This window comes from Corvus moneduloides, chromosome 6 (assembly GCF_009650955.1).
Source record: "Corvus moneduloides isolate bCorMon1 chromosome 6, bCorMon1.pri, whole genome shotgun sequence".
Lineage (NCBI taxonomy): Eukaryota > Metazoa > Chordata > Aves > Passeriformes > Corvidae > Corvus > Corvus moneduloides.
The window spans coordinates 7,921,219-7,945,140 of NC_045481.1; the positions used below are offsets into that span (position 1 = coordinate 7,921,219).

The 23,922-nt window shown below is 43.7% G+C and overlaps 1 protein-coding gene across 2 annotated transcripts in view; it reads left to right on the forward strand.

Moving 5' to 3' along the window:
- The first annotated feature begins 207 nt into the window (after nucleotides 1–207).
- JAG2 (jagged canonical Notch ligand 2) overlaps nucleotides 208–23,922 on the forward strand; it is a 69,912-nt gene continuing 46,197 nt past the window's right edge. The window contains exons 1-2 of one of the 2 annotated variants that reach the window (XM_032112255.1): nucleotides 208–567; nucleotides 848–1,171. In XM_032112255.1, coding sequence (XP_031968146.1) covers nucleotides 223–567; nucleotides 848–1,171 — 669 coding nt within the window. In that variant the 5' untranslated portion in view covers nucleotides 208–222. The remainder of the gene's footprint in view (nucleotides 568–847; nucleotides 1,172–23,922) is intronic. The other variant, XM_032112256.1, reaches the window with a different exon arrangement.

Below are 23,922 nucleotides of genomic sequence, written 5' to 3' on the forward strand. Positions count from 1 at the left end.
GGGTGCGTGTCCCCCACCCGCACTCCTCCGCGCCTGCGGGAGTCCCGCATCTCTCATCCCCCTCCACCACCTGGGGCTGGCAGACCCCGCTGCGGGCAGGGCGGAGCGAGAGCCGCCCGCCGCCCTTTAAGAGCCGCGGCGGGAGCGGCGCTGGCCCCACCCGCCGGCCGCGGGGCCGGGCCGTCCCCCTCATTAATATGAAGGCAGCGGCCGCGGCGGCGAATGGGTAATGAAGCTGTCACTCCGGCACCTACTTGTTGGGTGTCCGCGGAGCCGAGGCGCACAGAGGGCGAGCGGAGCCCGCGGGAGGGGAGCGGCGGCGGAGCGCTCCGGGCGGCCCCGCCGGCAGCCCATGCCCTGCGCCCCCCGGCGCGCTGCGGGCGGCTCCCCCACCGCCCATGCCGCGAGCGGCCGCCGGTCCGTGGCCGGTGGGCTCGGCGGGCTCCTCTGAGGCGGCGGCGCGGAGCAGCAGTGGGAGCAGGAGGCATGCGGGGCGCCGGCCGGCCGAGCCGGGCCCCCCGCGCCGCCGCGCTCGGCCTGGCGCTGCTGCTCGCCTCCTGCGTGCAGGTAGGGACGGGGCGCGGGGGGCTGCGCTCCGGCCGCGGGGTGCCGCGGCTGCCTTTTCCCTTCTCCCCGCTTCCTTTGCACCTTGCTCGTTTCTTGTTCGTATTTGTAGCTATAGCACTCTGTACATATGTGTATGAATATGTACGCGATATATATTGCCGCGGCGGGGTTAAACCTGCAGTCGGCGAAAGTTGTCGTGGGGAGCCGGGGACCCGCAGCCCCGCGCTGCCCCCGGCCGCGGTAGTAACGAGGCTGTCTCCCCTTCGGTTTTTATTTTTAGGTGTCCCGGTCCACGGGCTATTTCGAGCTGCAGCTTAACTCGGTGCGGAATGTAAACGGCGAGTTGTTCAATGGGGAATGCTGCGATGGCACGAAAAGCCCCGAGAACCTGGACTGCTCCCGGGACGAGTGCGACACTTACGTGAAAGTCTGCCTCAAGGAATATCAGGCCAAGATCACCCCGGTCGGACCCTGCAACTACGGATTCGGATCTACCCCCGTTCTCGGTGGAAATATTTTCTATTTAAACAGCAACAAATACTCCCACCAAGGCAGAACCCCCGAGACGGGCAGGATTGTTATTCCCTTCCAGTTCGCGTGGCCGGTAGGTTGTTAATCGCGCTCTCGTTATCACCCTTCTTTTGTGTGCTGTTCCCCCCCGCGCCCGCTCCCGTCGGTGCTGCTCCCGCTTCCCCGTTATTGAGCGGGGCCAGCTGCCGGGGCGCTGCCTTGGGCGCGGCCGCCGCTTCCCGGGGCTGCGGGGCACGGCCGGCGGCGCGGGGAGCGGAGGCGGCTGCGCGGCGGGGGCCACCGCAGGCGGTGGGTGCTGTGGGAGCCGACTGCAGGCTGGCTGGGTGAGGGGCCGCGGCCGGCAGTGGCCGGACCGCGAGAGGCTGAAAGCAGGAAAATCACAATAACGGGGAGAACACCCTTTTCTCTCTCTCTCTGTCTCTCCCTCCCCGCCCGCGCAGCGGAGCCCGACGGCGCGGCCGCGGCGCGGGGCTGCCCCCGGCAGGGGGCGCTGGCGGCGGGCGCAGCGCGCGGGCCGGGGCGCGTGCCGCGGCTCGCGCAGGGCGGGGGCGGGGCGGGGCGCGCGCGCCGGGGGGTCCCAACACCTGCGCGGGGCGGGGCCCCCGCACCTGGGCCGGGCGCGCGCTCCCGCCGCTCCCGCCGCTCCCGCCGCTCCCGCCGCTCCCGCCGCGTCCCGGACCCGCCCCGCGGCCCGCACCGCCGGGGATGGAGCCGGAGCTGCCCCCTCCAGCGGCTTTGGCTCGGCGGGGAGCAGCCGGCCCCGAGCCCCGGCCTTGACCCCGCGCACCCCGGCTGCGTGCCGGCGTTTTGTGTGTCGGTGCGTGCGGGACCCGCGGCCGCCCCCGCTGTGCCCTCCGCTCCGCGTCTCGGGGGCTGCAGTGGCTCGCCCCCGCAGCGCGGTGTTGCCTCAGTCCCCGCCGCCTTGTGCGCCGCACACAGAACGGTCTGGGTTGGAAGGGACCTTAAAGACCATCTCGTTCCAGCCCCGCTGCTGTGCGCAGGGACGCCTTCCACTGGCCCCGGCTGCTCAGAGCCCCATCCAGCCTGGCTTGGAACGCTTCCAGGGATGGGGCATCAGCGGGGGCTGCAGGCCAGTGCAGGTGCTTGTCCTTGGAGACTGAATGTTTCCTCCTGCTTTTGGGGGTGCTGGACGTGGACAGTGCCCGGCGCTGGGGAGCGGTGGGAGGGAGGGAAGGGAGGCTGGGCTCCCTGCCCGGCTGCAGGCAGGTAGGATCCTGCAGGGAGTTTTACAGCTGTTGCCCTCAGCCCTTCCAAGTGGGCCACGGGGTGGAAGCTGCCAAGCTGCGAGGTGCTGAGGAATGGGGATGGTGCAGTGCCCCGGCTCGGTGGGGAGATGTGTATCGGAAGCCTGGGTACCTGCGGATTGCATTTGGCACCTGGTGACCAACAGATGAAATGGCCCTTGCTGACCTCTCAGGCTGTAGCTTAAGGGGTCTCAGTTACTTGAAGAATGCCTGCTAGGAATGGGCAGGGACAAAAACGCTTTATTTGCATTTCAAGCTAAAAGAAGCCAGTCTACATAAATCATTTAACTTTCTCTGCTACCAGGGACCCTCCAAGCTGATGTTCATGCCCCTCAAATTAAGGACTGAGTTTGCTGCAGTTAAACGTTTAAAAATAAAAAAGGTACAACAGATACATTTTTCCCTGCAGAGGCACTTAAGTTCTGGTTGCTGGGTTGGGGTGTTTTGATGACTTTTGGTTCTGTGCCCTCTTGAACTTGGAAATGTTCCTGTTAACGGGTATAGTCGATACCATAAACCCAGGGTATTTAGAACTGTGTTCTTAAGTTATAAGATCAAAGAGAAAATTCAGATTCTTTCTCCTCTTTATTGGCCATTTAATACAGACTTGATGAAATTGTAAACTCTTCAGTAGGAGATTTCAGTAACATTAGCACCTCAAACTTTATATGTTATCTGCATGAGGAAGTAAAGGTAACTTAACTCACACTTTTATTTTGCCAGTTTCTAGTATTGCTACTTGAAACACGAGGAGAGTTTGATAATCCTTGTGCTGCAGGTCCCTAAGCCCAGCCTTCTTTGAATTTTTCTCTGTTGGAATAAGCACATTCTTACCTTGCAGCTGCCGGATATTGTTCTGCACTCACCCAGTCCTAAGTAAGGCCTGTTTGACCTGCCTCTTACAGGTGAACTAATGCAGTGTCCCCAGCCCACACTGCCCTGTCTGCTGCTGTTTCTTGTACCATTGCCTCCAGCATTTTAAGGGAATTGAAGTACTTGGGGTATTTTTTTTCCCCACCATTTTTTCCTGCAGTTGTTGCAAAGCAGGCTGTAATTTTATTTAAACAGTGCCACTGCAGTCTAGTGGGTGGTTAGCTGATTTTTGGATGCTTTACTGAATACTCTCCCAGCCCACCCTGGTTTCTAAAAATAAGCTGTGGAGTAGCTTTACTTAAAACAGTCTGTGGATGCACCTTTGGAAAGAAGCCCCTCCTGTATGTTGCAGTTAGGTCTTGAACTCTGTGTGTTCAGTCTGTTGATGGGGAACGTGGCATCTTTGTTGGAGCTGTGCAAAAGCTGGGTAGACTTTGCAAGGAGAAGCTTAATTGTAGTGCTAGTTTATCACAAGGGGTTTCTGAAGTCGATTGAGTTTCTGGGTTATGTTTCAACTCCCTGGGGTAATTTCAAAATTATTCTCAAATAGTGTTCTTTCTCTATTCGAGTTTGCAAACGAGAAACAACAATATGGACATAGTCTTTTCATATGACTTTTATTTTTGCTGTACAACAGTAATGAAGTTACTGTTTCTTTAATATCATGGGAAGGAGCAAGAGTAAAGAAAATTGGAAATTTTGTCCTTCACTTAGGAAACAAATTTGCTTTGGTGTTGGCAGTGAGCAAAGGGTTTATTTCAGTAGTTCTAGCTTGAATTTTTAAGCCTCACAGTAATGAAAACCAGCATGAGTATATGCAGACTTCTTGGTGAACCTCATCTGAATGATAACTTCCTCACTTAAAGACTAATGTAGTAATGTATAAATTGCTTGGGGGGGGTGTTCTTGAAGTCTGTGTGATACCACAGTGTCCCAAGCTAGCAGTAGCTGTAAAGCAAGTAATTTCTTGGACAGTGATTTGTTTTGTTTTGCTGATTGTCCTTTTTAATTTTATGAGGCAAAATTTTTCAGTTTGGACAAGTGTCTCTGCTGTAAAGCTGCAGTACCAGAGTTCAGCAACTTCCAGTGTTTGAAACAGTGTCAGTTATCCAGTTTATTCCTATTTCCTGTCCTTTTTTTTTTTTTGATATCATTAGTCTGATCTCTGATTTTCAAGAGGGAGCTTGGGATAGTGCCAGAAAGTTCTTAAAATTGCTACCTTGGGATACATCATCCACAGAAATCTGGCAGTGGGAGAGGCTGAGGAACAGCTAGAACAATACAGCTGTCTTCTTCACCCACCTACCTCACATTTTTTTCTTTGCCTCCTGCTGTAAAACTTGAAGCTTAATGCTTTTTTGAGATTGTTAACAAACAAATGATGCAATTAAAATTTATGTGCAACTTTAAAACAAAGAAGTCAGAAGAATTCAAGTAGCTTTGAAGAATTGATTCTGATCAGTTACAGTTTTGGCTTGTTAGTCTTGAGCATTTTTATTTTTTTCCTAGCACAAAGCTGTTTGTTCAGACACTGAAGCTTCAGAAATACCTGGCACATTAATATTTATCAATAGCCATTGGCAGAATTTTAGATTTGGGGTTAATTGAAGGTTGCTTCTGACGAGGGTGTTTTAAAGTTAGTCGTTCTGCAGGATGGGTTATGTGGAACCATTTCTTGTACTCCTTTGCAAGATGGCATGAAATGGAGTTGTGTGTGGTTTTTCCCTCCACCCTGTTCTTTCCCTCAGGGAATTCAGAGTTTTTCCTGTACCGTAAATATTGGTTATGGCATCCGTTACTTCAGTTAATTAGTCATATAAAGGAATTGTTCTGACTAGTTGTGGATGTTGAAATCATGTATTACAGTATGCATCATTAGCTCCTCTCAGCCCCTCTGTTTTTGAGATCCTGGTGTGACTGACAGGCAGTGCAGTGCACCCATGGGTACGGTATGCTCTGAACTCCCCAGGTGAACTTCAGAGTTCAGGGCCTTGGAGATAAGAAGCAGAAACAAGCATTTTCTCCTCTCCTTTCCTTGGTGCTTAGCTAGGAGTCTGTGTAACCAATCTGACGGAGAGGTGGTAGAGGTTCAGGCAGCCCTTGTAAATTGCTTGGGTAAAGGGTGCCTTAAGGTTTTTTCCTATTTAGAGTGTGATTGTAGCACCTCTCTCTAAACTTCTGAAGTAATGTTAACGTCCAAGTAGATAAAAAATGTGTGTAATTTTAATGTCCAGGCTCTGTGTGAGTTTCATCCATATGCAGTCCATGCGTGAGCCTCATCCAAATGCCTGGAGGGGTTCAGTTTTGATTTAAAACATACATAGGAGTGTGAACCATCAAAAATTTAAAGCTGTTAAGAGGATAGCTTGGCTACAGCAGGAAATGTTAAATTTCTTAGAAAGCAACCCATCCCCTACCCTGCCAAATCCTGAGCAGGAATACTTGACCTTACAGCTTTTGTTAATGGGTACAGCATTCTGCTTGGCACTTTCACATGTCTGCTTAACTTTGGGATTCTGCATCAAGCTCTCCCAGTCCTTTTAATTTGAGAAATGAAGGTTGTTGGGCCCTGGAAGACGTCTGCTGTTCCAGCTTATTATCTGGGATCCTTGTGCCTCTAGGGAACTAGATAGCCTGGCTGTAGGAAATGCTCTTGTCTATTTTTGTTTGGCTGATAGATCCACAGTTGGTCTACCTCCTGTCTCAACACAGCCATCACTGCTCTCTGATCAGGATCTTGAGGCTTTGTAATGAAAATATCCTGGATTAGATTACTCTCTGCTCCCTGATAGAGTAAACATGCATCCTGTCATCTTGGATGACACCCCATCGGGACAGATATGCTTAAATTAGGCAGGTTAAAATTAGGGCATTTAGCACTGGAAAAGGTACTTGTGCATGGCTGTACTAGAGGAACAGTAGGTATGGTTTTTCTCGTGAAAAAGATTACAATTTGACAAATGAAACCTCAAGGGAGACACAGCAAGCTTTACCTGTAATTAGTTGCTCTTTGCTCCATTGAAACTCCTTCTCAAGGAAAGTGCTTGCAAAAGCACAGTTCCAAGCAAGAGGAATAAGAAGTGAGAGCAAGACCTTATGCCAGAATGTAAAATTCATCTGGTAATGATGGACCATAATGTACATGCATCACACCTCATTAGCACAGGAAATCAGCATGGAAAAAATAATGTAGTTGATAGCTGCATATTGATGATCTAATAAATGTTTAATGTCTTATTTACCAGTAGCCTTTTTTCCCCCAGGTGGAAGGCTTGGCTGACTATACTTGACTATTTTTTTCCCCCACCTGAACTTGGTGCATGCTTACTACCTCTGCCTGATGGGCTTGTCAGCAGACTCTAGGACTCCTGTGGAGCTGCCATGCCAAAATATTTCTTATTGTCCAATTCATGGACAAATACACCGTGAAGTAGAAAACATGGATCCATGTTTCCTCAGTTTTGGGGAGGTAGATTATGGAATTTGTTTTCACCTGCTCAGTACTGTATTTGTCTTGCAGCCTTTTTGATCAGAAAAAAAAGGTTGAGGAAATGGTTTATTATAAAAGTTATGTCCCTTTTCTCTCAAGTGACACAAACGCAAAGGGTAGTTTTCAGGTTTTGTTTTGCTCTTTCTTAAAAGAAGAAAATGGGGTGATGTTTTAGAAAGTGACTTCAGCAATGCTGGGTAGTGACAACTCCAGTTGATTTCAATAGCAGCTGCAGGTGTCACCTCTAAAAAAGAACCAAGGCCTTAATGGTGACCACTTCAGAACCACTCTTTGAAAAAGGGATTTATTATTGGCATGCTGTGCGTGCCAGCAACTATTTGCAGCTTGCCCAGAATAGAAAGTCTAAAGACTTAAGTTTCATGTAACTATAGGAAATCTGTCTTCTAATTTTAAGCAGAAGTGCTCTTTGCACTCTTAATCTTTCATGCATTCATGTCACTAAATCTAGAATTTCTTATTCTTTGAAATAAATATGCCTCAAAGGACAGTATTCTGCTAACTATTTAAACTTTAAGGTATAAAGTTCTGGGAGTTTTTTGAATGTCACAGAGATGGTCAGATAGTAAAGAACACTTCTATTTATACTCCTTGAAAGCTTCCTTAAATAAACATGTGCTTATTTATTGGAAACACTGAGGCTGAAGTCAAAACTTGCAGATGAAGTCCCTCATCTCCCAGCCACTGAGAGTGTGCTTGTACACCTTTTGTCAGCTTTCTAATCTTTATTCCAGAAGGTGCTCCAGCCAGCCTATCTATGAAATGCTACACTCCTAGCCACACAGCTGGTGTGGGCATTAAATCTTTGACTGAAAATGGAATAGGTATTAAAGTAGTCAGGATTACTCTTACACGAGAGGATGTGAGCTGGAGAAGCAGAGCATGTTTGATTCACTGCAGTGCAGTGGTGTCTTTGTAGCACTGTCCCTGGGCTGTTTAAAGATGTTCCAAATGCTATTTTCTCAGTTTAAAAATCTGCATAGGAAAGGTTTGCTGGAGACATGACCACTTGTAGCTTTAACCTTAAACAATCAGGATTATCTTGGATGTAGTTGGGGTAAAACTATAATTGGTTGTGTTATATCAGACTTCTGATATTTGGGCTAATTAGGCTGTGTTCCCACTGTATTTTAGGTGGCTTGAGTGATCCTGTGAGGTTCAAGTGTTAGTGTAGATGTCGAGGAGCTTTGTGTGGCGGAAGCTGCCTTCTGTGTTTGAGGCTACTGCTTGTATTTCTTGTGCAAATGCAGCTTGCTTTGAGAGCTATTTGGGTTCACTGTTTTTCGTCACAAAAACTGCAGAAAATTAAGCTTTAGTCAAGCAGTAAATGATGTGAAATAACTACATTTTCTGGATGTAAAAAAAGCCAAAACTTATGTAGTAAATTTTTAGTGTATTTGGGGTTGATAGGTATTTTTGCCACAAAGTTTTTCTTGTATGAGAAGGAGATTTGAGACAGATGTGTAAGGTAAATCGTGATTTTGATTTTAAGCTTTGAAAATTACTTTTGTATTGTCCTCTGTGGGCCAGTGGCTGTCTGGCCCCTCTGTTGAGCAACGCCTTCGAGTTACTGCGTGTAGGTGAGATGAGAGGAATTCATCTTTTTTTGTGTAGTCTGACTCCTCCTCTTGTTTTTCCTCTAGGTGTTACTTTGTGTTGGCTCTGAAATACATGCTATGAACATACTTTAAAAACTACCCTAAGTTCATAAAGCAGCTATGATCATATCATATACTTAGTCATCTGCAGGAGCTTTAGGTTATTGTGTGCCAGAAAGCTTCCCTCCCTGCTCTTCTGAAAACAAGCCCAGTGTTTTGTCAACTCTGTGTGGGTCCTGCTTGTGTTGCCTGCTCTGTTTCAGAGCTGCTCAACCTGATGAAGAGACTAGAAAGTGACCCTGCCTTTTCTGCCAGCACACCCATTTGCTTTCCCTTGTTCCTCTCCAGTTCTAGCTGCAGTAATCCTCTGATCTGGAAGGAGCTGGAGAGCATCAGTTCGGAAGCAGAGAGGCTGCTTCAAGGAGTGAGGAGTAAGGGTGTCCTGGCAGTGTATCTGGCTCCTTGATGTTTATCCATTTGCCTACCTGAAGGATAGTTGCTACTGTTCCTTGGCAGTGACTCCACCATTCCCTCCCTCTTCTGAGCTGTGATAAACCTTTGATGGGCTTTTTGCTAGAAATCTGCTCTGGCTTTGGTTAGTGGGTGTCTAAAACGGGTCAATCTCCGGTCAGAGGTGACTGCTGGCAGTCGTGTGCTGTGTCCATTCAGTGCTTTGGAGCTGCTCAGCTCTCACAGGAGCAGGAGGTGGAGGTGTAGCCTGACCACCCCCACCCTGCCTCTTCTCCCAGGGCTGGGGGATGAACCAGTGTGGGTAGCTGAGAGCATCTTTGCCCGTTCACGTTGGGCAGCGCTGACCTTCTGCTTCCCGTGGGGTGGTGGGGCTCCCTTAGAGCTGCTCCTTCCCCTGTGTGCACCCAGGGAGACCTGCTGGGAGGGAGAGAGCTGAGGAGAACAGTGTGATGGCTCTGGTGTAGATCACCTTGAGTCAGGGAGGGGTGGCCATCCCTGATTTAACCACAGTCTCTAGTGCCTTTGCTTACTGTACAGGAAAAAATACTCTACGTAAATGATTTGAGCACTGTCTTCAACAGAGTCTGTCATGTGCCCATGGATACTACGGGCAAGGAATGATGCTAGGCTAGGAGTGAACAGATGAGTTTATTTTTTGATTACTCCAGTGCTTTTGCCTTCTTTTTTCTGGTTTGATGGCCAGATTTTGCTTGAAGATAGTTAATTTTAGAAATCCAATGTGTGCAACATAGCAGACACATTTCAGCATCACCAAAGATTTAAATACCATTCAGCTCTAAGAGAAATGCTTGCTATTTGCCTGAAATATCTCTACTGCTGCTTTTGATATTAACCATTTTTCTTGTAATTATATTTAGGGAATGATTTACAGTTATAAAATGTTGTTTAAGAGTTTAGTTATACCTTACTCTCATTTGTTAAACCATTCCCAAGGGTTTTCTTTATAGTTGTAGCTAGCCTTTAATTTGTATATAAAGGAGAAAAATTAAATATTTATTATTACTGTTTCAGATGCTAAATAAAGTGTAAAAAGCATATTTAACATGAGGATCTTCTGATAACAAGAACTCTGAGCTGAAACATGTAGTAAGCCTGGATTTTATCTGTGGTTGCAAGGACTGTTTGCTCCTCAATAGAAAGCTACATTAGATGGAAGGGACAAGGCATTTCAAGGCTAAATGAGAATCTTAGGCTTACTTGATTAGAGCTTGCAGAGGTTGCTAAGAAACAGCCTAATAGTCCTTGAGTAACCAGTTATATGCCCCTTGGACAGATGCACTGGTGCTCATTCTCTGAACTTGCTTGGGTTTTTTTGTTGGTTTTTTTGTTGTTGTTGTTGGTTTTTTGTTTTTTGGTTTTTTTTATTTGGTTTATTTTTTTAAATCTGAGATAAGGCTGGAGTATTAGTACACAAACTGCAATCTGTTTACATCCTGCTTTGGTCTTGGAAGTCCTGATTATATATATCTTGCTCCCAGCAGGATGTGCTCTGGTGGGCTTTGTTTAGTATGTTACTATTTGATTATTGTGACATTTAAATTATTCTTGCAGTGCCTCTTCGAGTTCCACAGAGTTCACTGTGTCTCTAGTCTCTCCAGTGCTTTCTACTACTATGAACATACCAGCTTGAATAACTTCAAGCATATAACATTCACACTGGATAAATTTTACATTTTCAGACTCTTATTGAGTAGTAAATACTAATACTGATGCAATATTCTATGGTAGGTAGAAAAATGCTTGCTTTTGGGTAGAGCTAGCTTTCCTTACCCCTTCATGCAAATTGGAGAGAATTTTTGTGTGAGCTAACAGTTAACTAAAACATCAAATAGAGTTATTTCCTTTTTCCTTTTTTTTTTTTCTGAATATGTATGATTCTGTTTATAGCATTGTAAAGGTCAACAGTCTACTTTAAGACAGAATCTACACTTTTAGTGTAATAGGTCCTAGATTCCAGCTGGAGAACTTAAGATCTAATTAGGGAACTTCTTCATACTTGGAAGACTTGATTGACGTGTGCTTTAAGCAGTTAAGTTGAGAAATATTTAAAGAGCTTAATTATTGATCTTCAATTAATCTACTGAAGTAGAAGTTTTTTAGGATGTGCAATTTTTGGTTCTATTTAGTGTTCTTCCTATTGACTGAGAACAATTTTAACAGCACTGGTCTGGTAACCTGTGCTACTGCTTAATGGTTTCAGTTACTGTTCCTTTCTCTTACACCATTAAAAAAGGTGGTTTTAATAGGTCTGACTTATGGTACAGTGACATGATTTTCCTTGTGTCACAACATGGAATTTTTACTGTAACTGCCTACATGTAATCAGCAAAGTCTAAAAGTCAGACTGTGCTTACTTGGACTGTTAAGGGCAGGTATATCCATGTGCTGCCCCTCAGTAATGACTGGTTTTTGCACGCCACAATGACCTGATAGCACCCCTGTGTTGGTTATAAACTGTTGTTTAAATTATACGTTTATATGTAGGCCCAGAATATTTTAGTGTTGTGTTTGGCTGTTGGATACCTTTGTAGAATAGAGTATTTTTCCATGATTCATCTACACGTATTGGTGCTTTCTCCTATCAGAAAGTGAGGAAGGGAGGGAAGTAGGGAAAATGAAGTGCTTAGACTTGCACAAACATGTAAGGTGTAGGTTGTCAAATATTTAGTACTCCTGCAGTGCCTTCTGATGTTTGCTGTTCAGCTGTGATAACTTCAGGGTTGTGACTACCAAGCTATAAACCACACATCTCTTGTTCTGGAAGAGGTGAAGGTAAAGTGGTTGCCCAAACCCAGCTGGTGGCAATTCTTCAGAGGTTAATTTCCAGAATTCAGGTTCCCTTTATCTAACACTGTGTGTCCTGGACTTGGACTGAGGGCTGTCAGAACGTTAATTGTCACAGGGCTCAGGCAGAAGTGCAAACCGCTGCATGTCACCAGAGCTTGTCAAGCTGCTCATATCTACTCCCAGATCACTGCAAATATAAGGTAAACAAAATAAGCTTGGCTTGTGGCAGCTTGCTATCAGTGATAATTTGTTTGTCCCTAAGTCATTAGGATGGATTTTCAAGATTTGGTACTCTGTGAATCTTCAGCTTGCCAAGGAATCTGGAGAATTCAGAACAGCAGGGAGTTGGTGGCAGATGAAGTGCTGAAACTGTAAAGTGGTCACTAGGACGTACCCTTGAGTTATGACTCCAGCTTTGGACTAACAAAATTACTCTCTGGCTTTTTTTAATGTTGGCCTACTTTCCATGGCTTTGTTCTGTTCTCCATTGATACTCATCCTGATGAGGAAAGCTGTAACATTGTTACCCACCAGAGGAATAACTAGGGGTCAACAATGAAATAAATTTGAAGACTTGCTGACATCATCTCCCTGTCATAGCTTCCAGATCCATGGCAGTGGGAGGAGAAGGGAAAAAATAGAGAAGCATTCTTAATTTACATGCTTAGAGTAAATTTATAGGGAATGTGCTTACTTTCAAAGGCTGTTTCATGTACTTTGCTACCCTTGTTACAAAGCTCTCCTTGCTAAGGTGTGCTCATCTGTGGGCTTTGTCTGATTTGTAATAATATGAAGCTATATCAGATCCCCTCCAGTTTACATGAATCTGAAAGATATGGTTGGATATTGAAGTTCTGATGCTGCTTTGTTATGGTGGGATTGATCATGTCTTGGTTGTCATATATTCAAGTAGATAGCTTGGAATTGTGGCCTACATATGCTATTTTATGCTGTGTTTCTTTGCACTGTAAGCAATTAATTTTTAATAGTAATTAAGTCCAGTGTAGTGGCTGGTGCTGCAAACATGTGATAAAGATTTACTGTAGCCACTGTTCAGAAGATTCAGTCCTGCTCCTGGAATATGATAGAAGCACTTGTTTCAGGAATGCGTTTATGAACGTAGCTTTTTCACAGCTAAACTCTGGCTCTACCATGTATATTTAACTGTGTGCACAATCCCTGTTTAATCCTTTATTCAAGTTCCTTGCATGTGTTGATCTACATGAAAGAACTTGCACCTACTCTTAGAGTGGCGACTTTTATTTTTCTGTTCAACTGATTCCTGTAAATTTACAGAGAACTAAAATAAGGTGTTTTATTTCTGTTTGCTGCCCTGTCAACCTCTTTAGCATGTGCAGAATTTGAAAACTGAGCTGGTGTTTCGCTTGGGGCTGAAATGAAGGACAGTTTAGGTGTGTTATCCCTTTCTTTTGGATTAATGACACTTCTGTTACTAGCCATGAACAGGTTTACATTCTGTTTGAGAAGTCTCTTGTGGAAATGCGAAGTTCAGATTGACTGAAACTGTTGTGTGACTCATGTAGCAATAAAATAGAAACATTTGTGTTTCTTAATGTTGAAAAGGCCCGTGGTGATACCTGTGCTCAGAACCAAAGCCATGGGAGGAAAATGATGGATCTTGTTTAGAGCTGCATGAGGGTTCAGTCTGTCAGCTGCTGCCATCACTGTGGGCCAGTGGAGTCTTGGCTTCATGTCCCCTTTCAGCTGTGGCTGCTGCTGCCCAAGGAGCTCTAGGGGTGACTCAGTTGGGTAGGACTGATGAGGGAATTGAAGAGGACTTAGAAAAACATTGCCACAATCTCTGCTCCCTTAGGAGCAGTGGTTGAGTGTGGGCCTCTCCTCTTCCTAAGGCAAGACATCTAGGGTTCATTAGCTGAAATTGGTTTTGTGGGCCTTTGCTTTTTCAAAAACAAAGGGAAAGATTGCAGTGCTATCAACAACTAACATTATTTAAAGGGTTTAAGATTAAAACACTATTCCCTATTCCGGGGGACTTTGCATACATAGAACTTGGGGGCATATCTGGTTTTTTATAAATTTGCTTAACTTCTTAGTATGCATATTTCCAATACAAAAGAGAGTGCATGCAGGTGTTCTGTGTTCAGAACAATAATTAAAGTATGTTATTACATAGTTAGTTTAATTCCCTCTTGACTTCAAGTTGAAATTATAATGATGCATGGCTCCAAGTGCCCAGAGGACACTAATATCCATGCCACATGGAGTGCAGAGGGGAGGGGAAGAGCAGTATTAATTACTAGTCCATCTTTGAATTCTAAATATTAGCATAAAACAAGCCTTGCACTAACCGTTAATGGGTCTTCATGGTTGTTACATACACTTCAAAAGAGACAATCTAGCTACACTTTCATTAATGCAACAAGAAAGTGTGTGTATAATGGGCTTAATTTATCTTGGACTTCTTCCAAAACTTTAGGAAAAGAGTAAGACATGGATACTTGGTTAATATCAAGTTTGTCTGAAACAGTTTAAAGGTGGTAGCAAGGCTGAGAGCTTCCACTTAAATCTAATAGAGTGATGTTCAGATGGTCCACAACTGTCTGCCTGGTATGGTACTTGTACATGTCTATCTAAACGTCTTTTCTCTCTATTCTCTAATTTCATCAATATTTTCTTCTGTTCTTTGCTATTGGATTAACTGGGTGGATCTCTGGATACTCTTACTGCCAGCTCCAGCTGTGGGGGAGAGGACTGGAGCTTATTAACTGTGAAGTCATGAAAGTATCTGAAGATGTAGCTGGTTTATTTCCTTTAACGAAATGATCAGGCAAAATGTCTGTTGACACTTAATCCTATGATCCTCTATCTAAAACAGTGGATTCTGATTTTTTTGGTCCACTAAAACCGGATACTAGCAAAGAAACATCTACTGGAATTGCTACTCTGTTTCCTAGTATGTAATTTCTGATTCAATATCGATTTCTAATCTCAAAAATCAACACCTTGTGTTCTCCCTGAATAGGATGGAAGGCTGTTATTTAAGGTTCAAGCGCATTTTCAGGATTGATGCACGTGGGGTTAATTTCATTTTCCTTTCTGCTGTTTTTGCTCTAGAACTCTCAAAAAGGGAAATGTAACTGGGGGATGTTAACTAGGCTCTCCTGTTTGAGAGTGAGAATACAAACTGATAGCTGTTTGGCAATTATCAGGTAGACTACTAGGAGGTTTTCTCTTCCTTTTGTATGGTTGTAGTGTTCCATACCAAATCCTATTGCTTTGGATGGTAGCTGTTATACTTAAAATAGTGTTGGTAATTGGCTGGCTTCTCTACTATCTAATTTCTTCTAAGGTGTAGAAGGAAAGCTTGCTGATCCTATTTTATATTTCAATATGCTTTCGAGAAACCTCACTGGGACAGGCACAGTAACAGCCATATCAAAGGATACCCAAATATTTGTTAACTTTTAATCAGAGTACATAAAGGTTTAGTGTATGTAGATAGCTTGGGTAAATTAGCAGAGGGGAGCTGTGCCTGTAGAAAGGATGACTAATGGTTCTTCTGTAACCCTTTTGTATTCTGTGCTCACCATTAGCTCTGACCAGCTACTTGAAACAAAGCAAAGTGATGAGCAGGGTGGTTTAAGACTGTTTTCAGGTGGATTTTACTTTTTGTACATGTCATCCTTCTTTATGGTGTCAGTTTTTCTTTCACAGTGGTAATGTGTGAACAGAGCATTGCTGTGCTCAGGCTGCTGGGACAAGCTGTCCTTTTTTGAGGCCACATGCCTCAAGCTTTTTATGGGATGTCAGGCCTCTGCCCAGCAGATCTGAGGATCATCTCCAAGATTCTTCTGCCATGTTCTTTGTTACAGATTGGAATAGGAATGGTGAGCTGGGCTTCCTTTACCTGGAAGAAAAGCAGTTTCAGAGAGTTGTCAAATGGTATTGAGTTTCTGCAAGTCTTTTCCCATGACTTGTTAGAGACCTGCAGGAGGTCTTACGTGCATACTGACCAAAACTTTAAAGGCATTTTTTTCCTTACTGGAGAGTGTGAAAAAGTACAAATGAGAAAGATTACCAGCAGTAGGTTTACCTCTATATAGGTATGGCTCCAGAAGGCCTGTGATATCTTAATTCCTGCTTCTCTACTCCTGTTTATTTTGGTCTAAAATGTGTTTCCTGAGGTCACTAAGGATTTTGATCTCTGCTCAAATTCTGAATCTGTATCATCTGAGGCCTGGGCTGAGCCTGTAGCAACTGTCAGGCACACAGATATTGAGGCAGACCCAAATGGCTAAAAGGATATATCTACTGTTTCCACTTATCAGGAGTACTCTAGGGATCCATGTAGAGTATCTAGAAGCATCTTTTGGAAATCTAGATAATTAACCTGGTTTGCTTTGAAGAGACTGATTCTTCCAGTAGTTCGTGTCTGGGATCTTGTGTAATGATGAGGATTCCTTACATTATTTCAAGATGTGTTTTATGGAGAGTAGTGCTGCATTTTGGGTGGTTCAAGCAACAGCAAGTCTGTGACTGGTTTTTGCTTTTTATTGCCTTTCAGCTTTTAAGTTCTAACGTTTTTTTAGCTGTTATTTTCAGACTGTCACAGATGCTCTTGCCTTCACAGCTTCTGTGCCAGTCATGCTAACCTAATCTTTGCCTTTCCTATTCTGTTCCTCCCCTAATTCTCCCTGGAGAGCAAAGATGATGTTTTGAAAGCTGTTTTGTTCCTTAGACTGGTTCCTGAGTGGCTGAGAGGCCCAGATTTTAATTTCTTGCTTGCTCTTCAGCTGGTATGCAATGACATGTCTGGCTGGTGTGACACTTGGCTCAGTGACACACGTAGACGGTGCAGAATCACTTTCTTAGTGGAGGAAGGTTAATTAGGAATAGCACCAGCCTTCTTCTGTGCCCCATAGAAGCCAGTAGGGGTTGGTTTTGGCTAGTATAAATAGAACAGCTAAAGTTTGGAGATGAATTGTGAAATTATTTCAGTTATTTTCCTGTGTAAACCTTGGTTTACCAGTCTTCCCCAAAACAAGTACTGGTTTTCTTATAGTTAAACCAGGATTTTTGTCACAAATGTGCTGATGAATTTTTATGTGAAAAATTGCTGTGAAATCATTAAGCTTTGTATTTCACTTGACGCTTGTCAATCTTCCTCTAGTGAAATAAGTGCTTGCTGTATTTGAGCATTTCTGTTGTCTTGCTTTGAATGACAGTATGTTCTGCTTTGTGTCACCTGACTTAATCACTATTAAAAGACTGTCTGTCTGGATTAACTTTTCCTCAGGGGAAGTTTCAGAAACCTACGGTCCTCTAAACTTTTATTCTAAATAATAAGATCTCCCAGTTAGTAGCTTTAGCTCAGCTTGCCTTTTTTATCTGAACAGCATTTGTTGCATTTACGGCAACAGGTACCTGACTGAATAGAATGCATGGGTTGGTGATTTCTGCGTTTGTCCTATTTCATGCGACACTTCAGTATTGCAGAAAGGAGAATCTTGATTAGATTTTTCAATTATGTCGTCTTCTGTCATGGTTTTCAAAGAGGAGATATAATTATAAATCTGATTTAGAACTGCTTTGTTTCTCCTGGCTTCCTTTTCTTCCTCAGACATTCCTTGGTCACAATTTTCGTATTCGTGGGATAGATGGTAATGACTCAGGCAGGTGTGCAAGATTCCATAGTGTAATTGTTATTTATTCTAGCACTTTGTTGTTTTAATGTCAGCCATCAGAAAAAGTGAAATACTTGCTTCAGAACCACACCTGTGCTGGAACTGGAGTTCAGGGAATGTGAACAAATGTTCACTGGAGGTTAATGGCAAGAATATAGAAAACTGCTTGTCATTGTCCCAAGCTTTGTCTTCAGCCTGAGAGCCTCCAGAAATAGTCTCTCTGAAGTATTTGTGCCAGTTTGCCCCAGGACCCACAAAACTCTTAAAACGACTTTTCCCTGGGGCCACCTGTGTAGCGTTCTGCCTAAAATGCAGTCTTCTCTCTCTCATTTCTCCTGGCTGTGACTCCTGTTAGCTTATTTTCTTACGTTTTAGTTCTTGCCAAGACCATGGAAACAGATTATCTACTCCTGACCCATCCCCAGGGCTTTTTGAAGCATTTAGGCTTCTGTCACACACTCCTGTTGTGTCTTTTCCAGACTGAGGAGTTTTGGCCAACTTTTTCATTTCTCTGATGGAAATAACTTGATTCTTTGTTCTTCCTTCTTGAATTTCTGTGGACCTTTGATTTCTGCAGCCCACCTCCTGGAAGATTTTTGTTTTTCTTTAACTGCTTTTCCTATCCAGGGTGCTCTTTACAACAGACTTCTGAATATTAAGTAGTCAAGACATGGATGAGAGTGGGAGGCAGATCTCTTACTGTGATCAAAGAACTCGTGTTGAGTTTGTGAAGGGAACTCGCTTAGCTAGGAAAAGCTAGATGGCTTAGGTGGATTGAAGGAGTAGTTGGTTATGGAACTGGCAAGTCAAAAGATGTATTTAGTGAAACCTTGCTTATCAATACAGATTCGCACAGAAGAACAAGGTCACAGGTGTCATTAACCCAGGGTTATGAAGTGCTCTATGAAAATTAGTTTACATTCAACAAGGTTGGAAGTTAAAATGAGATTTGCAACACTGTAATCCTTATTATGACAGTTGGTACAAAGAATTCTGAAAGATACCATGGAAAGAGAAAAGAATAAGAAGTTAAAAGACCATCTATAATGTCATTGTTCTAGTAACAACAATAAAGTTACTGGTCATTTAGGATGAAATTGATTATTTTTTCATAAGCATTAAACTTATTCAGTTGGGAAAAAATAATCTCTTTCCTCCTTGATGTACTGATTAGTTCTATAAGCCAATACTTTTGTTGAGACTTGTGTCACAGAGGATCTGCGTAGAAATGGCATAAACAGAAGGCATTTGCAGTAAAATAGAAGTATTTCAAGAAAACTGACAGCTTATAGCATGGGTTGGTATTAAACATTGATATTCTTGCTGGAAAAATCTCAAGAAAGGCAAGTTATCATGGGAGTCCTGAGTAGCTGAATTTTCACTGATGCTTTTTTTGCTTGGTTCTGAAAGTATATGGAAAACAGATGATTTGGAAGTAAGTCCTATGGTGTTTGCTCAAATTTAAGTGGCCACAGTTGGCAGCTCGGACTTCATGGTTGGAACTTAATCTGCTCTTAACACAGCAGAGATGTGTACATGCTGGAATCAGGGGAAGGGGGATGGATGGGGTAGGGATGAATAGCAGACAGCTAAAAAAAGCAGAGGCAAGCATTACTTCTGCTCCCTTGGACTAGCATTACTGCTATGTGTGTAATGGTGAAAGGCACTGCTTTAGACTAGGGAGGGGCTCTTCTAGGAGCTGAGAGCAGCCAGCAGATGAGCTCTTCTTCGGATGAAATCCTCACCTGACTGCTGCCTGGTCACATCTCCTGCAGGTTTTCTAAATGAGAAGCTAATGGCTTGCTCCTGGTGCTGTGAAAACTGTTACTGGGGTGCCTGTTTCCTTCTTCCTCAGGGATGCTGCTGCCCTGGTGCAGCAGCTGGCTGACAGGTGCTATCAGAGGTCAGGGCCAGCGCTGAACCAAATGCCTCATCTCTGACTTGCCATTTGTCACAAGGTTGACTTGGCTGAGATTTGCTTTTGAGTGTCTGTCTAGGGTGCTAAGTTACAAGAAGCTTGTGGAGTCTTTATTCCCATGGTTTAGCTTCTCATATATAGATGGATCTCCAGAGGGCTCTCACTTTGCTTTTATGTGGTCTGAGGTGACTCTATTAATGTCCTGCCTTGAGGAGCTCTAGTCTGTCAAGGCATTTAGGCCTTTTGTGAAAATGGGTCACTGTTTCTACAGGCATTAGCTAAAGCTAGTGTGTGACTTGAGATGATTTTAAGAACTCCACAGCTGAAATGTTTGCTGTTCCATGATATATAAAGACCCCTCCACACTGAGAAACTCCTGCTGCATTCTGCCATCGCAGGAGGATCAGATTATCTTCAAACTCTCACCTGAAGATCTTAGTACAAATGTATCCTCTGGTAAGGTATGTCAGGATCCTGGTAGTTTGATCACCCTGGAGTGAAGCATACTGCTCCCATTTCATAAAACACTAGGCACTGCCAAATAGGTGTTGTGATACCCCTTTGAGTTCCTTCTTCAAGCTGTTTTATCTTTCAGATGCATGCAGCTGGTTGGTAGGATTCTTCCACCTAGTTGCTGGGTAATTTTCTTTGCCTGAAGTGAGTCTCTACCTGGGTGTTAAATTTGATATACTAACTCCAGGACTGACTCCTATTCACCTGTTGTTTTTATTTGTGCTCTTTTTGCAATGAAATGATCTTAATAGTCTAGATTTCCCTCTGCCACCCCCATATGCACACACATACACACCTCTCCAGCTTAGGTTTTGCTTAGTTTGGTGGAGGAGTGGAATGAGTGTTAAGACTCATGTAGGTGGAGATATCAGCCTGTTGTCTGTTAACCATGGCAAAAAATAGCCCCTCTCACCCCTCCCTGGTTTTGCAGACTTCCTAAAGATTGTCAGGTGGGGCTAATTCATAAAGAGTTCCCCTCACACAACATTAGGGCTCCAGAGTTTGTAAACATCATCCTGCTTTTGTGACTGGGCCAAGAGGAGTATAACTGCAGTAATTGCTCTCAAATAGAAAGCTTCAGCTTGCTCAACTGCTTTCTGCTATCTGCTGCTGATGTTTGCAGGACTCCAACCCAGCCTTCCACTTCTAGAAAAATGGGACTGTTTGGCCCTGGTTTACAAAGGGAAGGCGTTTGTTTAGGACTCACTATGCTTGCTCCTTAAATGAAAAATGAGGATTTGGAGGATGGGCATCTTTATGATTTGCATGGTGGATGGTCTCTGAATTCAGCAGACAAGCTTCTTGCATGCAAGTGGCTGAAATATCCTTCAAGTTTCAAAAAAAGCCCCTTACCCTGTCCCCAAACCCCCATGTTCCCCCCAAATGGGGATGATTTATTCCTTCAGTAAAGGTCCCTATTAGGACTTTATAAAGTCTGTTTCTAAAAGATAAACCTTCAGTCTGTCTGTCTGTCTGTGCTTAAGCCTGTATTGACAATGAGTCCTGGATCTTCTCAGAATCTTTCTTCATTTCTTCCTTATTCACTTTCCACCTCTGGGTTATTCATGAGGAAGTTGTATGAACTCACTGCAGAGTTCCTGGGGAAGGAAATGGAATATGCTTGCCTTGAAGTCAGCTTTTTCCATGGCAAGCAGGCTGCCTGGGGGAGGGGAGAGGTGCTGAAACAAAAAAAGGGGGGGCAAGCCCCCCAGACCTGAGCTTGCCTCACTTGACTCAAAGTTCCTTAGGAAAGCAAGTATGAGAATTGACTGTGCTGATCAAGACTTAGTGGACTTGGCTGCAAAGAATATTGGTGGTGGCTTGTTCCAGAAGTTGCAGAAATTAACCTGCAGTGAGACTTGTGATATGCTATCCAGTGTTTGGACAGTTGAAATGTTTGAGTACAAATGTTGCCTGTGCTTGATTGAGGTTTGAAAAGAAACAGTATTTCCTGGTGATGAGACCCTGCATTTACTGTGTGACTGTGGAACAGGAAGATAAGATGGGCTTGGGATTTGTTTAGGAGCCACACTTTTTTAATACTTCATAGCTGATTCTTAAAACATTTTTCCCTGTAGAAAATCCACTCAGTCCTTTTATTCATGTGAAATTAATAATTTTTTGTCTGTTAACATAAAAGTCACCACAGAATGTTATTGATGCAGAAAACTTCAAGTATTGATTTCAGCTCAACCTTCACCTTTTGCATTTTTCAGACTGTTGGTTGGAGAATCTAAGTTCTATACCTGACTGAAAGTGTTGTCATCAGATTGTTCATCTTTCTTGGGATGAAAAGTCTGACGTGACTGTTTTGCCAAAAAAAACCCCAAATCCTACCTCTTGAATGTTGATTTGCAGATATCAAGGTAATAGTAATAGGTCATGAAAAGACAGTGCCAAACCAATATTACAGGTCTTGTTTCCCCCCTCTCCAGAAAGGAGGTCGCTGGGATAGTATGGGGAGTGTTTTGTTTAGTGTAAACAGTGGAATAATGCTTTGAAGTTGCTTGTGTCAACACCAGTCCTGAGAAAAAAACACAACTGAGGCAGCATCACCAGGATAAACAGACTTAATTTGTATCTTTCCAAGCTACTTGGCATATCTGTTTAGTTAACTCCTACGAAGTGGCTCTTGCATAAGCTGTGCTCTTCTGCAGAAGTGTGCTGATACTCTTCTGACTCGTAGCCTTTAACATCTTCTGAGTTCTGGCTTGATGAGCACAAATCCTGTTGTTCGTGTGTTTAATTCTTTCCAGAAGATAAACCTAGACACCAAAATCAGTAGAATCGAGTCTCTTTTTCAGTACTGGTGCTCATCCCCATCCCCTCCCCCTCCAATGTATGCCGTGGTCACTTTAAAAATATTTTCTAAATATTTTGCTAGTATTGGTTGAAATGAACAATAGATTCTACTTCACACAGCTTTTTGTATGTATCAGAACAGACTGGAATATGCATGTCCTGCTGTTCTATCAGCTTGCAGCAAGAGTTGTGTGCAGGTTAAAGAAGCAGGTGTGGTGGTGTGTGTATTCTGCATAAGGCTCAAGATTTTGGGGCATTCTTAGGATACTTGTGTAGCGTTTTTTGTTAGATTTATGCATGAACTTGAACGTGCATCAACAGTCTCTGTGGAGAACATGTTCTTAAATAACTTTTAAGTGAGTCTGTTAGTATTAAAGATACATCAAAGAGCCAAGACACTGCTGGATGATGTGAGGGGGTTAAAGATTTGCTGTATGGGTAGTCCTTAGGTTCTGGACAAGAGCTAAATTAATGCAGGTTCTGTTGCTGTTTTCTGTAAGCACAGTTTAAGAAAGATGTCTGCTGTCAATGTCTCTGCTATAGATGAGTTACTCTCAGTTGGTGTTAGTATGTCCTGGGTAGTCTGTGTTAGACTTTCTGTAGAGGAGTGCAGATGCTTTCATAAAATAAGTATGGCCATTACAAAGCTGAAAATATCCTTAAAAATTTATATCCATTAGTGTTATTGAAGTTTAGTTCTTACTCTGGTTATTGGGTAAGGTTACTCTCCGGGTGAGCCATATGGATGTTAAAATTTCCACTAATAAATCATTTTGGTAGTAAAACGTGTTTCTGATAATTGAGCCATAACTGGGAAGTTCTCAATGCAGCATACTATGAACATATTTAGTAACACAGATGCTTTTTTTGTAAGTTTTCAGCTGTCGTTTTAAAGTGAAGTGCAAAATTCAAAGAAACGTAAGCAGATCTAGTGCAAGACTTGATGCATGTGGTAGTGGGCAAAACTGGTTTTTTTGAACGAGTGGGTTAAGAACCAGTTTTCTCTTTTGAGGTGTATAGCTGTAGTACGATGATGCATTGCACTACCACAGGGAGGAATTCCTCTTTGAAGTTATTGACCAGTTGGAGATGAGGAAGGGTGACAAGCTGGGTTGGTACCTTGTCTAGAGGTAAAATAGCCATAAAAATCAGTTTTATGGTTGCATTCTTGCTGTGTCTGTTGGGGTATTTGAAGGGTGGCTGTGTAACTCAGTAGAGACCAGGAAGTTACACAACTGAGATCTGTCACAGATGATATTGATGGTCCAGTAAATACACATTTATCTATCAATACTGTGTAATGCCATTTGATTAACACCTCTAATCTCCTGCAAGTGTGACTGCAAGCCTTTCTAAAAGGTTACCCTCCAAGTGCTTCTTCATGTGTCAGCAGCCAAGTGCCATAACAGTAGACACAGGGAAGTGAAAGGATTTAAAAGTCTGTGTCTTGTCTTTGCTGTGTAGGTTCTTTAAACTTGTTGTGGGTGGGCTTGTGGTTCTTGATGGTGACCAGTGGGAGGATGGTAAAAGCAAATGCTGGAAACCAGACCTGGAGCTTGCAAAGCCACGAGGAGGCAGCACGAGCTGTGTGGGCTCCTCCAAATTTTGGAGGAGCAGCTCTGCACCAGAGTCATAGTTGCTCATAATGTGACACTGAACCGTGCCATAAATCAAATCCCTCCTGATGGGAGAGAATTTTCTAGAAGTCCTTGCAAGGAGTTTCAAAGATAAACCGAGACTTTTTCTTGAGTTTCAGTGCTGCTTGATAGTTGTTTATTAAGTCTTATCAGAGGAACAGAGCCACTAGCGTGACCCAGGTACAGCATAGAGCACAGAAAGCAGGAGTGAAGTCTCTAATTACCAAGATTTACACAGCCTTTTAAAGATAATTTAACCAATAGTT